We start from the raw sequence: 16794 nt of genomic DNA on the forward strand, positions 1-16794 counted from the left end.
TCGGGGAATGAGTGCACCTATGCACTTGTGCATGAGGGCTTGCTTGCCCATATGTTGATGTGATGGTGTATGAAACTTGTGTGTGTGCATAGGTAGGTATAGAGATGCCATATATGCTTGATTCACATGTGATATGCCCTTATATACTTATAGTGATTTCTAGGTTGATTTTCGAGCTAGCTTTGTGCCTACATGTTCCATGCAAGTACCCATGTATTATATATGCTTTTGGGGTAGAATCATCCCAGGAATCCACTGGTGGAATCAGATTTCACTTTGGAGCAACTTCATAAACTGTCATTTTTCTGTCTTGATGCCATGTTTAGAGCTTAGTATCATGTATTGCTTTGTCCCTATGAGGATGAATCCTTGATGTGGCATTAGTGGGTGAACCCCTCTACACCATGGGGTCTTTGTTTTATTCATAGGAGTTTGCATGCACTTGTTGTGCCTTGTCAAAGTTGACACTTGGCTGACATTGTCACCTTTGTGAAAATCTGTGATTTTCACTAAGTCTGAGAATCTGCTGTTATTTTCTTCCCTTGTTGATTTGGTTGCACAAGCTCATGTGTTGGGAACCAGCCCATGCAACAAACTAAGGTTTGTGAGCTTTTGTGTTTGTCTAGCTCTCTCTTAAATTTCATGCTCTTTCACTTCCTGCAGATATCATTTTGGAGGCTGCCAAAATGTTTCAGAGCATAAGCAGCTGGTGATAATCTGAGATTTTCACTAAGTCACAGAATCTGTTATTTTTGTCCAAGTTTGTGTCCATAGATCTTCTCATGTGTGATGCCTTTGCAGTAGCTTATTGCTCAGACTTGTAGAGATTTTGAATGTCTTTTGCCACATATCTTGTTTGGCTCATTTGGGTGGATGTAGGTACTTTGAATGTTGTAGACAAACTGCTATGATGTTGTTTAGGACAGATTGCATGTTTTAGTTGTTTTGAAGCTTGTGTGAGATTGTTGATGGTGTGGCGTGTTTCTTTGCACCACCCCACTTATATCTGTTTGTTTGATCATGTGGAAACCTGGTAACACCATAGGAGTGCCATTGGAGTGTGCTTGTGGTGGATTTGAACCGTGGAACTCCATATCTTGTTTCGTAGTTTCCGGTTGATCCGTAGCTCCGTTCTCTACGTTCTTTATATGTTTTTGCATCGTTTTCTCGTGTTGCATCTGTGCATGCCATCCTCATGCATGTAAAGATAGCTTAGTGTGAAGTTCTATCCAGAAGTTTATCAACTCATCTCATGCACATGGAAGTGACTAGAATAGTGATGCATGCTTCCTTCTTCACTCATGCATAATATTGTTTGTTGCATCATCTTGTGTTGGTGTTCATTGGCTGTTATTTTATCTTGGGTAGCACCGGGATCGGAGAGCGAGTACGTGGATTTTGGAGAGTACGTGCAGGAAGATCACGAGCAGTTCCAAGCTGAAGACATCACAGGCAAGATGACCGTGACCTTGATACTGTATCTAGCTTTGTTATGCTTAGAATCGTGTTTCCTTCGATATATGCTCGCTGCCTACCACTTGATATAATTGCCTCCTGACATTGCCATGAATCCCAAACACCTTCCCCTCCTAGTTAATGTTGTTTGGCTAAGTAGGCTTGCTCAACTTCTAATGGATAGCTTTGCTAGTTGCAGGTGTCAGCTGTCTCATGTGATAACATGAGTATTTTGGTATCATTATGCTTAAACTGCTATTTAATTAATGCACCTATATACTTGGTAAACGATGGAAGGCCTAGCCTTTTGCCAGGTGATTTGTTCCGTTATTGCCGCCTTAGTTTCGGCTACCAGTGTTTGATTCCATAACTGATCGCTCCTAACACGTTCGGGGTTGTTATCGGGACCCCCTTGATAAATCGTGTAGTGTTAAGACTTGTCCGGCAGGACCCAACATTGGTTTTAATTTTCTAATCACATAATAATAATTTGCATAGGGAATAGCTACCCCGAGAATTTAATCAACAACCCGGGCCAGTGCTCCTCATGAGTGTTGGTCCAACCCAGAGTAGCTTATTACGCTCCCCGGGGCAACTCGGTGTTTTGGCGTGGTAACCATCGCTCATCCATCGTGTCCTGAGACTAAGATACGCGGCTCTTATCGGGGTCGTCGACACGACGGGCGGTCCTGCTATATTTGTCTTACCTTAGCGATATATCTTGCGTATAGGAATCCCGGTGAAACTTTGGGTCTCCTCACAGTTGAGGTTTTCCTCTAAATAATCCGAGGAGATCACGAGATTCGTGATAGAGGATTACTTTGCGGCCCGTGGCAGTTTGTGATGGACTAGTTGGAGCACCTCTGCAAGTTTTAATCTTTCGGAAAGAAGTGCCCGCGGTTATGTGGCAAACATGGATAATTTGTTAACATCCGGTTCTAGATAACTTGAATTAAGTCTAATAAAACTGCCAACTGTGTGCGTAACCGTGACTGTCTCCTTCGAAGACCTCTCTTCGATCGGGAACACGGTGGGGTTATGTTTGACATAAGTAGGTGTTAAGGATCACTTAGTGATCATCTAGTCTTCGACCGCTCGCGTAGACCACCATTTCAATACTCTGTTCGTCGTAAGTTAGCCACCATATAAGCTTAGGATGCTGCAACCTATACACTGAACCTTCCTCACCTAATAACTTGAGTAGTTTCGGTACCAAGGTCATCCGATTGTTGAGTCCCATGGCTCATAGTTTACTACAACACCCCAACAGGTACAGGTACGCCCGACGCAGGAGATCCTGATGGCACGCAGCTAGCGTGGCAGTACGATGAGGAGAATGACCGACTGTACATGAACTATCCGGAGGATTGAGGTCGTGGTTGTGATTGTGAGCCAGCGTGCGGGATATCATAGTCTTTTCCTTGTTTCATGTTGTCCGTAGCAGGACTAACTTGTTCTGAATAATTGTGTGGATGTAAACATTATGTTATACTATGTCAGATGGCAAGTGTATGCCCTGCTTGTCATTCTTCGTTTATGTAATGCTATGATTATCTCGCTTGCGAAACGTTTAGATGCGCCTCTTTCCCTTTTGGGGCATCGCCCCCAAAATAGGAAAGGGACGCATCTTAGTCGTTACAAGTTGGTAATCAGAGCCTTACGACCATAGGAGCCTTTGTGTGATCGAACTTGGCCGAGTCGAGTCTAGTAAAATGTTTTGAGTCTTAGTTATATCGGAGAGTAGGTTTCTTTTTTCTCCTCTTCTATGCTCTCGTGAGGTTCTCGACTTAGGAAATCTTAATTCTACTCCTCTTCTCGCTCAAAAAAAATTAGGATCGTGCGGGTATTTTGAAATCTATATGATATCGATGTGACGGAGTTCTGTCTTGGTGCCTCCTGTCTGACTTGATTTCTTCCGGGTAGTTGAGCTCCAGGGGATTCTTGTGCACATCACCATCATTCAGATTTCTTAGTATCTCAGGACGAAGAATGTTCGAAATTGCTTCAATACTAGTAGTGGCGAGATAACCCTGATGTCCCCAGTACTGGTGCAGATTGTTCGGGAGTACTGCCATACTTTGTATCGTTGTGATTACGAGGGTTTATAGTAGATGAAGATCCGAGATTCTGGTTATGTGTTGACGGATGTGATACACTGGACGGGTTAGTATAGGAGTTGTGTGAAATATTACTCCTTGTATCCGTATACCAGATTGCATGACCAGATATTTTGGGAATTCATAGGTGGGATATCAAGTAGTGACTTATAGGACAATCTTCCTGCATATGCATGATGTGAGATTGGGGTTCGACATTCAGTGGGTACATTTGTTCAAGGTCGTCTTACATCAGTTCTCGTTGTGTCTTAAAGAGTCCGTGTAGCTTCCTACGACTCAGGGACGCTTCGTAAGTCATGTGCACTACCTTGCACAGGATGGCTATTGTAAACTCAAGCCCGTGCGATCATATCCACGAAGATATCAGATGGAACCTCGATCATACGTTTGTTCCGAGCAGTTCTAGCTCATACTTGGTTTGCAAGTGGTCTTTAATCAGAATTTTGTCGACAGTCACTTTGAGGAAGCATTCTTACTATTTTGTTCGAGTGCAATTGCTAATATTCATGTTGAGATATTCCTGCCTTTTGATTCAGCTTTACCTTCAATTTTATTCTCTCGGCTAATGTGTTGTCCGTCTTCAGGATGGCTCCACCAACTCGTCAGAATCCGGGTCGTGAGGGTGCTGAGATTCCGCCACCACCTCCTCTGCCGCCGCCTCCTCCTACAGAGGCTTGGCAAGCGGTGATGGCTGCAACAAATGCTAACACTCAGATGTTGATCCAGCTGTTGCAAGTGAGGACTAATCAGCAGCAGGGCAATTTCAACCATCGTGGTAATCAGTTTGCATCTTTGAGTCAATTCCTGGCAAACCAGCCGAAGACCTTCACGTCGTGTGCTCGGCCGTTTGACGCTGAGGACTGGATTCGGGACATGAACAAACACTTTGAGTGTGGCAATGTCTGTCCAGAGAACTTCGTCAAGTTTGCAACATTACAGCTCAAGGGCCAGGCAGCAGTTTGGTGGCAGCAGTTTGGTGGCAGCAGTTGAAGGACTCCAGGGTGCCAGAGTGATCACTTCGGATGAGTTCTGCAGAGATTTCAGGTCCCACTATATCCCGTCTAGATTTGTGGAGGAAATGCGTGAGAAGTTCAGGCACTTGAAGCAAGGTGGTTCCTCTGTGTACAAGTACAATGTCGAGTTCCACGAGCTAGCCCGATATGCCTTGCAGGACATTCCAGATCAGAAGAGCAAGATCTATCAGTTCAGAGGTGGTCTGAAAGAGGATTTGCAGCTAGCCCTCGCCTTGCACGATCCTGATGAGTTTGATAAGTTCTACAACTTGGCTCTCATGGCTAAGGCAGCTTTGCTCAGGGTGGAGAATTCGAAGAAGCGTTTCAGAGATTCCATCTCGTCTTCCTCAACTCAGGTGGTTCAGAAGCAACGGAAAATATTGGGTGTCTCCTCCTCCTCCTCGACACACGTAGCAGTTCAAGCAAGCAGGTGGTCGTGGTTCTTCCCACCCACCCAACCCAGCTTTCCAGTAGAGGTTTCAGCAGCAGAAGCAAGGGAATCCTCAGACGCAGTTTTGTCAGCCGGCAGATGTTACTTGTCACAAGTGTGGGCAGAAGGGTCACTATGCCAACAAGTGCACCTCTCAGCTGCGTCTTCCGCCTCCTCCTCCAGGCAAGCCTCCAAGAAATGCTATAGTGAAGTTCAACCCCAGGACTGCGAGAGTCAATATGGTGAATGCAGCTGAAGCAGAGAACTCCTCAGACATGATTATGGGTAATCTTTCAGTTAATGATATTCCTGCTAAGGTTTTATTTGATTCTGGTGCATCGCATTCATTCATCTCAAGGCCTTTTATTGCTAAGCATGACATTCCCGCAATTCACTTGGATAGTCCTTTCCGCGTGGTTTCTCCAGGAATGCGTATGAGTTCTCATATGATGGTTCCGGATGTTTCTGTCAAGATGGGTAATTATGCTTTTTTGGCTTCTCCTATTGTCCTTGGCAACTCCGATATTGATTTGATCCTTGGGATGGATTGGTTGGCTATGAACAAGGCTTCTATTGATTGTGAAGCTAAAGAAGTGAAGCTAACTCATTCTTCGGAGGACGTGATTATCTTCGCAGCGCGTGATGACACGGTCCGTCTGTTTTCCTTGAATGAAAAGGGTGAGATCTCTCCAATTTCGCAAGTCCCAGTGGTTTGTGAATATGAAGATGTTTTTCCGGAAGAACTGCCAGGAATGCCTCCGCACCGAGCAGTTGAGTTCGTAATTGAGCTTGAACCGGGTACTGAGCCGGGTAATTTTTGAATTGTTTGAAAATATTTTAGGTAAACATGATTTTCTTTAAATAATGTGAACAAACTTTGAAAGTTAACAGATTTCAAAAAAAGTTCACGAACATGAAAGAGAAGTTAGACTATTAAAAAAAGGTTCATGAATTGAAAAACTACACAAACATTAAAAAAGTTCATCAATCTTGAAAAAGATCATCGGTTTTGAAAAAAGCATCAACTATTTCAAAAAGTTCAATAATTTGAAAAAACAAACTCATCCATTTTGATATTTTAAAGATTTTGAAAAAAGAGTTAACAAAATTGGAAAAAGTTCAGGCATATAGCATAAAAAGAAAAGAAAAAATAATATAAACCCCCCAAAAAAGTTCCAAAAAGATAAAAATAATAAAAAGGAAAAAATAAGAAATAAAAGGAAAGGAGAATGATTGTATAGTAATAAGACATAGCATGTATAAAAATAGGTTAGCTTCTATTGGTTAATGTGGTGTACTCCTACAACGAAGGAGGAAATCGTGGGTTCGAATCCCACCCATGCTCGCAGTTTTGCCACCCAGCCCAAGCGGTATGTCACGGCCACAACGGTCGTGGCGGGAGTTCGAGTGCGAGTCGGATTCGGTTTGCGTAGTCTGTACGCGGCGGAATGGCTAATATATCATCCGGTCGTAGGGGTACCAGCACTCCTTGCGCGCGATTTCAGTCTGGATTCTGGCGAAGCGATCCATCCTGGCAAGTCGTTCCTTCCTTCTTTTCCATCCTCTGTTTTTTTTATTTTATTTAATAATTCTTGCATTGCTTTATTGTTCATTTGGCGCCCGTGCTGCTGCCATTGCTCGATCTTGGTCTGCTCTTCTTTGTCTGTCTGCGTGTCTGTCTTTTTTGCAGCCTAGTAGTGCAGTGCGTCGATGGCTGGCCGGGTTGATCTGCCGCCGCTGCTGCCCACGCCCGCGTTTTCATCTTGGACGTCGACGCGCTGCCTCGCCCTCACGCCTGCTCCTGCCGTGTACGCGCCTCGAGTGGAGCTGGACGCCAAGAAGCAGCAGCCCGGACGCGCCTCGGTGAGCCAAAGCTGGATCAGAGACAAGACGCTCCGCCATGACGTGACTTTGAACAGCCTCGACCGCGGGCGCGGGGAGACGGCGCCGGCGAGGGGAAACTGGAAGAGGCCGGCGAGCCGCGCGCCATCCGTGGACCGGTGCGGCAAGAAGCCGAGGCCTCCAGCTGAGATGGTGACAGAGTCGAAGGCATCACTCTTCGCTAGCGTCGCTCCTTCGATCGACCGGTCTGAGAAGAAGCCTCTGACTAAGATGGAGGTGGATTCGGAGGCATCGTGCTTTGCTGGCCCGACATTCATCTTGTCGCCGGACCCGAGCGAGCTGCCCATGCCGACCTTCCTCTACAAGCACAAGCTAGCTAAGAACAGTCGCTCCGATGCCCATTGATCGGCAAGACTGAAGTTGTTTTCAGCATGCAGCTAGCTCGACTATGCTCCAATGGATGCATGCAAGAATAGGTCGCTAGAGTGTTTTCAGTGTGTAGCTAGGTGGACTATGCTGAAGCAAGTCCAGCAAATTTGAAGCTGTTTTCAGTATGTAGTACTACTAGCTAGGTGGACATGATTAATACAATTAGGATTCGAAGCTGTTTTCAGTATGTACTAGCTAGGACATGATTAATACAATTAGGACTACCATTTACTTACTTATTCTCGAGCTTGGCACTGGTCTTATCTGCGACTGCGATGGAATGAGACGATCGCCTTCTGAATTCTTTCTGCAAACAAGTGTCACAAGGCACGGCATACTCTGCAACAGAGACATTCTCGCAAACACCTTCAAGGCGTGAGCGGGAGAGGACAGCGGGTCTTTGCCCACAAAGTGTTCGACGAAACCGCCCGCTGGCGCCGATCTATCTCCCTCCGGTGGCGCTGATCGGGTGCGCTAGCGTCTGTCGCCGGAAAGTGGTGTTCATTTCGTACTACTACAAAATACAAATAGTGGAAGCCGAGTTTTCCACAGCTCCGGATGAGGCCGGACCTGCATTGTTTCCAGTTTGGTGGATGATGTAATCCCGGTTGATTATTAATAAAGCTAGTCATGAAGGGAAAGTGTCCTTTTAAACTCGAGTTCAAATGCACCTATGTGAACAATAAAATCAAAAAAACATTTTTTAAAAGTTTTGAATATTTTTTGTGATGAACTTTGACAAATGTTCTAAGTACTTGTAAATATTCATCATGATATCACATTTGTGTAAGTCGTGATAAAAGAAAATCAGTGATTCAAAATGCTTTCGAAAGTAGTATTTTTAGAGCATCGTTTTTTTTTTTGTCACGCCTTACTCAAATGTGATCTTATAATAAAAATTTGGAAGCACTTAGAACTTTCGTTAAAGTTCATAAAAAAAATCCAGAGTTTTTTAAAATGTTTTATAAAAAAATAGATTTTACTGTTCATGCGGGTGCATTTTAGTTCGAACTCAAATACTCCACGTCCATCATGAAGGCTTTTTTAAAAACAAAAAAATCCAAAAAAATTTAAAATGTTTATAAAAAAATTGTTTTTACTGTTTATGCATGTGCACTTAAGCTCGAGCTCAAATACTCCACGTCTATCATGAAGGCTTTTTCTAAAAAAAATTAGACACGCCCCATGCTACCGCAGGGCTCCGTTCTGAACTATTTATTTTTTGCTCCTTTCCAAGTGCTTCGTAATTTTCAGTTTAGATAAAGTGTTGCTACTTGCTCGCACAAGACAAGCAAACAAGGTAGAGTTTTTCTTTGTTCTTCTGCCAAAAAAATGTGATTGAGTTTGGGCACGGTTGCACTAGCCAGATTCAAGAGTGCGGGCGATCTCGCACGCAACACATACAAGTTCACGCTATTGGTTTGACCATCACCTGACACACGAAAACTAACAAGCATGGGAGAAGAAATGCGGTAGTCAAAAAGCAACTAGAACCACTCGCAATAAGCAAAACCATGAACGAAAGATCAGCACAAATTGATACGTCTTCAGAATATCATCTAGTCCAAACGATGCTCAGGTAGCAATGGTGGCCGACATTGCTTATAACATTCTCATAGAGAAAATAGCCTTTCCTTCGTGCTGAATGAAGGGGGAAATCGCAGTAGCGCGGTAGTGAGTAGTGACCAGAAATGGAAGATGTGTTGATACCTCTCGGAACGTAGCCACCGCCCTGAATCATAGGAACGATAGAATCAGCAGCTAGGGATTCACATTTGTACACTTGGTAAAATACTTTGTGAGCAAAAGATTTTCCTTAAAAGGAAGATTGTATGTTCAGATGAACTGAGAAATAGTGACAACTGACAACTTCAAATGGGCTATTCAGTCGGAAATTGCTTTTAGAGCTCGGCCTCCATGAAGGCCCTTAAATTTGAAATTCAAATTTCATGAAAATTCATTTTTTTACATTTTGAAAAAATACAGAGATAAGTGAGGGCGCAACACACATGTGTGTAAATTTCAGAAAAAAAATACATTGGAATGAGGGTGTATAAAAAAGACAAATCTGAGGCTTTTTAACATACGATACTATTCATCGTTCCAGGCCATGAATTTGTCTTTTTTGTGCATATCGTATTTCAAGGTATTTCATCCTAAAATTTTACACACATGCACATAACATCCTTCTTTACTTGCATTTTTTCAGAATTTTTTCAAACCAAAAAGGTTGAATTTTGAATTTTTCCAAACGTCTGTTCTCCTATTCAGTTGGCTTCCAAGTCCTCTACCAGTCCTCTACTGACTGCATGCCATCAACTACAAGGTGCTTAACCAGTACTGATATGATGATGAACACAAATAATCATATGAGACCCGACCCCTCCCGCACGCGGTGCGACGGGGAGAGCGACTACGCCGTCACCACCACCCCCCCACCCCCCCCCCCCACCCCTCCTCCTCCTCCTCCCTCGCCGCCACCACAGGGCGCGGACGGGCAAAGCCTGGCCGGCGCTGGCGGGGCTCTCTCGGCTCCCCACGCGGTGGCCCCGGTGCGGGGCGGGGCGGCCACAACGGGACGTTGTGCTGGCGCTGGGCGCAGCGGCTCTCCGGCGCGGTCTCGTCGGCGGTTGGGCCTGCTCGTGTGTCGGGCGACGGTCTGGTGGTGGAGCAAGCCGGCGAGGTGGCTCTCCTCTGGATCTGGCTGGGCTCCATCAGATCTGGGCTGGCTGGGCTCCGTCAGATCTGGGCTGGCTGGACCTGGCGGCGGGAGGTTGGTGGCTCCTGCGTGACCCGTGGCGCCATCGTCTCGTAGGAGGTATGTGGGACAGCGGGCTTGCGGACCAGTGGTGCTGCATCGCCAATTGCGTGGGGGTGCTCGGCGAGGTGGCTCCGGACGAAAGCCTAGACGACACGGCGTCTGTGGACGTCGTATTCCTCCTTTGGGGGGGGAGGGGTCGTTGTGGATCCTTTCCTCGCCCAGCACCTTCGGACCATGGTCATCGGGCGAAAGCCTAAGACTCCAAAGTGAGTCGGGTGACGACGTCGTTCTCCCACATCGCTACCCCCTTGGGACTCCAAAGTGAGTCGGGTGACAACGTCGTTCTCCCACATCGCTACCCCCTTGGGGGCGTTACCTTGAGGGTCATCGGTCACGAATACCTTGAGGGTCATCGGTCTCCTTCGTGCTTTCCTGGAGCTGGACACACACGACATCGGGGTCGACAGGTGCCCGACTAGCGATGTGGTTGGCGCGACTTCTTGTGTGGTTACGATGGCGGCTTCGGGCGGAGTTGATCTGCTGTTGAGTTTTGGTAGTCGGTCTCATCCGGCGTGTTCGAGGGGTTGCCGCGCCTCACTTTGTCTTCCTGGAGTCGGAGCTGCTGAGGCAGGGCCTTGCGGCGACGATGACGCGAGGCGGGTGGTCGGTTGTGGTGCTAGCTTGACGCAGGCTCAGTGCTTTTCTCCTACAATGCTCGTCAACGGAGTCGGAATTGCCTGGTAGTTGGCGCGGGCGGTTGACTGTTTGGCAATGGCCGACGTGGGCCTCGGCGTTTGCTTGCGGTGAGGACTATATTGATGGTCATCGATGGTGGAGTCGGAGTCACCCTTGTGTAGGTGTGATGACGATGACACCGGGTTGCAGCCTCGGCGGTGTTCTCTCCTCGATGACGTGTGCGTTCCTATATGGGTTGCCAGGTCGCCCTGTGTGTCCTGTGTGGACGTGTTGTAACGGTGTTCGCCCGGTTTTCCGTTAATTAGCCGGGCAATTCTCTTCTTCTTAATTAATGTGATGAGGACTCCGTATCAAAAAAAAAATCATATGAACACTAGTAGTATCCCTTGAGGTTTCTTTGGCCTTCTAATGGTCAATTCAAGAAAAGTAACTCGAAAGCACAAGAGGTGTCCTTGTTAACCATAAAGATTAATGGAAGCGGGAAATTGATTGTGCCACTACAGAACTTCAGAGTAAATATGACCCAACCCACCGCCAAAAAAGATTCCAATAAAAAGAGAAATGTGCTACAGGAGCAAAGTCCCAGGAAAGGCGTGGCCTTTTTTCAAATTGCTTCCAAGAAAAGGTTAAAGAAAGAAAAGAACATAAAGGTAAATTCAAGATGAGGCAGTTCATGGTTCCAGCTATTTTAACAGCAATAGTATTTGTTTCCTTCATTCTATCAGATAAGGACCATGACCAAAAAACAATTTGAGGAATCACCATGAAAATTACAGGTGAAAATATTTGGTTTTCTTCAAGGAAACTAACATGCAGTGAATTCCTAGAAATTTTTGTATAAAATCTACCTTCAACATCAATTCAATTTAGCAACCACCCTTTGAATTCTGAAGTTACGCTAAAAAGATCTATGACAACTTAAAACAAGAACGGGTGGAATGTCTGCTGAAACTCAATGCAATTCAAGTTAAATTTGCAGAGGTAAACAAATGAACATTATTTTGGCATTGGTGTGAACTTTACTTCCCGCGTGCTAAATAATCATGTGCCACGGAAGTCACTTCAAGGGACCATAGTTGAAGGGATATAGTGCCATGATGCCATCAAACTTCATCCGTAAAGTGCTTTCAAGTTCATGTAAAGATGAATTGCTAATTGCCGGCAAGCTTTGGGAAGCAATCAGAACAAGATGATCAAAGCATGTGATTAGCTCTACTACCACCAGAACATATTATCTCTAACCAACTAGAAGTAAGGAAGACAATGTGGTAAGATAAGCACTGCTTTGGAATAGTGACTTCTCATTCCCTGCCGCGTGGGAAGAAATCTTTAGAACACTACAGATCCTATTACTAATGGATACGCATACGCTTGTGCTTACAACGCTATTAGCCAAGTAAAGTTGATGCATTTATACACATGCAACAAACTAGTTGAACCTTAACGCAAACACATACGAGCGGATAAGCATTTTTATCAAGCAATATCACTGGAAAAAACGACATGGAGAGGGAAGGAAGATCTTACAAATGGCCAAATTCGTCAAGCCATTACGCTTCAGCAAGGAAGGCAGGCGGCCATGCCAGGGAGTAGGCGAAGATGGGGTCCCCGTACTCCTTGCCATCTTCCATCGCCAGGCGCTCCAGCTTGCAAGTCTTGAGATCGAACGAGTAGCGGCCACAGCCCAGCATCTGGATGAAGAGCTTCCCTGTGCGCCCGGCGTCCATGTCGGTGAGCATGATGCTCGCCATCCTGGCCCTCCTGTCCCTGGGCAAGCCCGGCACTGCGTCGTACACTTTGCTAAGGTTCATCTCCCTCTCAAGATGCCACCCATTGTCGCTCCACCTGGTCTCCCGACGCACCCAGAGTTGCATCATCTGGTCCTCCACGGTCGCGATGCAGAGCTGCCCGTCCTCCGGCATCTCCCCGACGCGGTACTTGCTGAAGCGGTCCGACAGTGCAGCCGGCGCCAGCATGTAAGAGAAGCGCAGTGTGGAAGGGTCCAGCACGAGCACGCGACCGGAGTTGCAGAGGTGCCAGTAGAGCTTCCCGGCGGCGTGCACGCAGCGTCGCTCGAGGCACCGGAGCTCGAAATCGACCTCGACGTCCACGGCCCGCGGGAGCGCGCGCCAGCGGCACCGTCCATCATCGACGGACGCGACCCAGGCGCGCGGGCGCCCGTCGTCGATGGCAAAGCAGACGACCTCGAAGCAGAGCTTGCTCGGGTGCGCGCGGGAGAGAAGCGCGGAGCCGATGTAGACCCTGGAGCGGCGCCAGAGACGGTCATCGGGCACGGTGCAGCGCGGCGGCGGCGGGAGGAGCGCGCGGCGGCGGGTGGCCGGGTCGAGGACGAGGAAGCGCGGGAGGATCCCCCCGGGGAGCGCCGCGGTGGGCTCGAGGAGCAGGAGGCCCTGGTGGGAGTCGTAGAGCTTGTAGCGGGAGGCGCCCGGGGCGAAGTCGAGGGGGCTGAGCGGGGAGGAGGAGCCGAGGGGGACGAAGACGGCGTCGTGGAGGGGCTGGTGCTTCTGCTTGAAGGGCGGCGGGAGGGAGGCTTCTAGAGGGTGGTGGAAGTAGCCGAGTAGGGGAGGGGCGCGGGGCAGGCAGCGGGAGGCGACGCGGCGCCAGTAGTGGCAGGCGAGGGCGGCGCGGAGGAGGTCGACGAGGGAGAGGCGGCGGAGGACGTTGCGGAGCACGTCCCCGGTGAGGACGTCGGCCGCCTTCGTCTCCGTCGGCGGTGGCGGCAGAACCGAGGTCGGGGAACTGGAGGAAGGTGGGGTTTTGGTTCTGGTTTTGGGCTTGGGCTTTCGTCCGCCCCTCTTTTTCCCAGTCTTCCCCGCCATTGGCGGAGGCGGAGGCGGAGGCGGAGGCGGTAGTGTACTTTTTTGGTGGGGCGGTCTGGCAGGGGAGGGTTCTGGAGAGAAAGCAGCGGAAAAGGCACGCTCTGCTCCTGTGGAAGGAGAGGAGGTGGGGTGGGACGGGAAATGAAAGGGTTCGACATAATTGAATTTGTTTTTGAAATGCAATTGTATTATCAACATTTAGAGCATCTTAAAAAGAAATACTTTACAGCGTCGAAATAGTCGGTTTTTGCGCACAAACGACGGCTCCACCTACCACTAGAAACTATAGCGCGCATGAGCCGTTTTAGCAGCCGCTGTAAATAAACGGCGCACGCGAACAACACAAACAACATGTACATTCTAAAAAAACCAAGAAGATCAAACACATAAAAAATAATCAACAATAAATAGTCTAATTTTATTACAAAACGAACAAATAGTTTATCTTCCAATACAACAAATCATCATGCGTTTTGTCGTCCATTTCATACCCATCATTCTTCGATGAGATCTTTTTCAAGATCATCATGCGTTTTGCTACGTCGAATGGCATGATCGGAGGTAACAATCGGGCCACCCTTGCAACCCTCCGCCGCACTCGCACCGGATGTGCCAAGAGCTCATACTGAGATTAGTCTAAATCTTGGTCACGCTCATTTTCAATGATCATGTTATTGTTGGAAATATGCCTGATGACCCACAAGTATAGGGGATCAATCGTAGTACTTTCGATAAGTAAGAGTATCGAACCCAACGAGGAGCAGAAGGATCTGACAAGTGGTTTTCAGCAAAAAAATATCTGCAAGCACTGAAATTATCCGTAACAAGTGATTGTGTGGTGAGATGATTCGTAGCGAGCAACAAGTAACAAAAGTAGCAACGGTGCAGCAAAGTGGCCCAATCCCTTTTGTAGCAAGAGACAAGCCTGAACAAAGTCTTATAGGAGGAAAAACGTTCCCGAGGACACACGGGAATTTCTGTCATGCTAGTTTCATCATGTTCATATGATTCGCCTTCGTTACTTTGATAGTTTGATATGTGGGTGGACCAGCGCTTGGGTACTGCCCTTACTTGGACAAGCATCACACTTATGATTAACCCCTCTCGCAAGCATCCGCAACTACGAAAGAAGAATTAAGACAAAGTCTAACCATAGCATTAAACTAGTGGATCCAAATCAGCCCCTTACGAAGTAACGCATAAACTAGGGTTTAAGTTTCTGTCACTCTAACAACCCATCATCTACTTACTACTTCCCAATGCCTTCCTCTAGGCCCAAATAATGGTGAAGTGTTATGTAGTCGACGTTCACATAACACCACTAGAGAAAAACAACATACAACATATCAAAATACCGAACGAATACCAAATTCACATGACTATTATTAGCATGACTTATCACATGTCCTCAGGAACAAAAGTAACTACTCACAAAGCATAATCATAATCATGATCAGAGGTGTAATGAGTAGCATCAAGGATCTGAACATAAACTCTTCACCAACTAATCCAACTACAAAGAGTAATCAACACTACTAGCAACCTTACAAGAACCAATTGGAGTCGCGAGACAGAGATTGGTTACAAGAGATGAACTATGGTTTGGATATGAGATGGTGCTGATGAAGATGTTGATGGTGACGAGTCCCCTCCGATGAGAGGAGTGTTGGTGATGACGATGGCGACGATTTCCCCCTCCGGGAGGGAAGTTTCCCCGGCAGGATCGTCCTGTCGGAGCTCTAGATTGGTTCTGCTCAAGTTCTGCCTCGTGGCGGCGGCGAAACCACGAAAAAGCTCTCGTCTGATTTTTTTTTTCTGGATGAAACCCTCCATATAGCAAAAGAGGGGGGGCAAGTGGGCCAGCAGGGTGCCCACAAGCCCCCATCGCGCGACCTGGGGGGGTGGCCGCGTCGTGCAGGCTTGTGGCCACCCCCTGGCGCCCCTCTGGCGCTTCTTCGGCCCAGTATATTTTATATATTGGGAAAAAATCTCCGTTGATTTTCACGGCGTTTGGAGTTGCGCAGAATAGGTATCTCAACTTTGCTCCACTTTCAGGCCAGAATTCCAGTTGCCGGTATTCTCCCTCTTCATGTAAACCTTGCAAAATAAGAGAGAAAAGGCATAAGAATAGTACCATGAAGTGAAATAACAGTCAAAGAAGCGATAAATATCAACATGAAAACATGATGCAAAGTGGACGTATCAACTCCCCCAAGCTTAGACCTCGCTTGTCCTCAAGCAAAAGCCTAGCTCAATAAATATGTCCACATGTTTAGGGAGAGAGGTGTCGACAAAACAAGATACGAACATGCATGCATCATGATCAAGATCAGAACAGCAATACCAACATATAATCTCTCATGCTAAAGTGATAATTCCTTCACAAAGTAAAACATGGATCAAGAACCTTACCGAGAAGTAACAACCGATAGCCTTTAGTCATTGAAGCAATTGCAATTTATCACAACATCAGAAAGTGTCAAATAAGAGCTTGTAAAGCAAATCCACATACTCAACCATTCTTTCGTTCTCTACAATTGCTACAACTCACGTGGTACTCATGAGATCAAAGTTTCAGCTGAACACAGAGAAAGATAGGGGCTTATATTTGCCTCCCAACTACTTACCTCAAGGGTAATGTCAACAATAATAATTCATGAGTACTTACCTCCAAGTTGACTTATGAATATAGATCTTTCCCAAGCATGTGACGGTAGCCAAGACAAAGGCAAAATAAGGAATTGGTGAAGATCATCATGACTCTTTCAAGGGCAAAAAGTAAAGGTATAAGATAGGCCCTCCGCAGAGGGAAGCAGAGGTTGTCATGCGCTTTTGAGGTTTGGATGCGTGTCCTCTTAGTGCGGAGGAACGTCACTTTATATTGCCTCCTGTGATAAAGAACTTTATTATGCAGTCTGTCGCTTTTATGTCTTCCTCATCACAGGTTCGTATAAAGCATATTTTCCACACACTAATAGATCATACATATTAGAGAGCAATTTTTATTGCTTGCACCGATGACAACTTACTTGAGGGATCTTATTCAATCCATAGGTAGGTATGGTGGACTCTCATGGCAAAACTGGTTTGAAGGTTTATGGATGCACAAGTAGTATCTCTACTTAGTGCGGGAGTTTTGGCTAATATGAGGTGGAAGCAGTCGTCACATGCTAAGGGATCTCTAATCATATAACATTGTTCAAAGCCAAGC

General features: G+C 46.6%; 2 protein-coding genes across 2 annotated transcripts; one reads left to right on the forward strand and one right to left on the reverse strand.

The window, feature by feature from the left end:
- Positions 1-6512: 6512 nt before the first annotated feature.
- LOC123399114 lies at positions 6513-7585 on the forward strand. Its single transcript, XM_045093536.1, has one exon. The coding sequence runs from the start codon at positions 6726-6728 to the stop codon at positions 7260-7262; it is 537 nt and encodes a 178-aa protein (XP_044949471.1). The 5' UTR covers positions 6513-6725; the 3' UTR covers positions 7263-7585.
- Positions 7586-8801: 1216 nt separating this feature from the next.
- LOC123398109 lies at positions 8802-13665 on the reverse strand. Its single transcript, XM_045092608.1, has 2 exons — positions 12271-13665; positions 8802-9018 (listed from the first exon to the last, which is right to left on the reverse strand). The coding sequence occupies exon 1, from the start codon at positions 13581-13583 to the stop codon at positions 12294-12296; it is 1290 nt and encodes a 429-aa protein (XP_044948543.1). The 5' UTR covers positions 13584-13665; the 3' UTR covers positions 8802-9018; positions 12271-12293.
- Between the last annotated feature and the right edge of the window lie 3129 nt (positions 13666-16794).

Source organism: Hordeum vulgare, chromosome 5H (assembly GCF_904849725.1).
Source record: "Hordeum vulgare subsp. vulgare chromosome 5H, MorexV3_pseudomolecules_assembly, whole genome shotgun sequence".
NCBI lineage: Eukaryota > Viridiplantae > Streptophyta > Magnoliopsida > Poales > Poaceae > Hordeum > Hordeum vulgare.

Bases quoted from the DNA above. Each gene is read 5' to 3' on its own strand.
- LOC123399114 (XM_045093536.1), top strand. From the start codon at position 6,726: ATGGCTGGCCGGGTTGATCTGCCGCCGCTGCTGCCCACGCCCGCGTTT.
- LOC123398109 (XM_045092608.1), bottom strand. From the start codon at position 13,583: ATGGCGGGGAAGACTGGGAAAAAGAGGGGCGGACGAAAGCCCAAGCCC.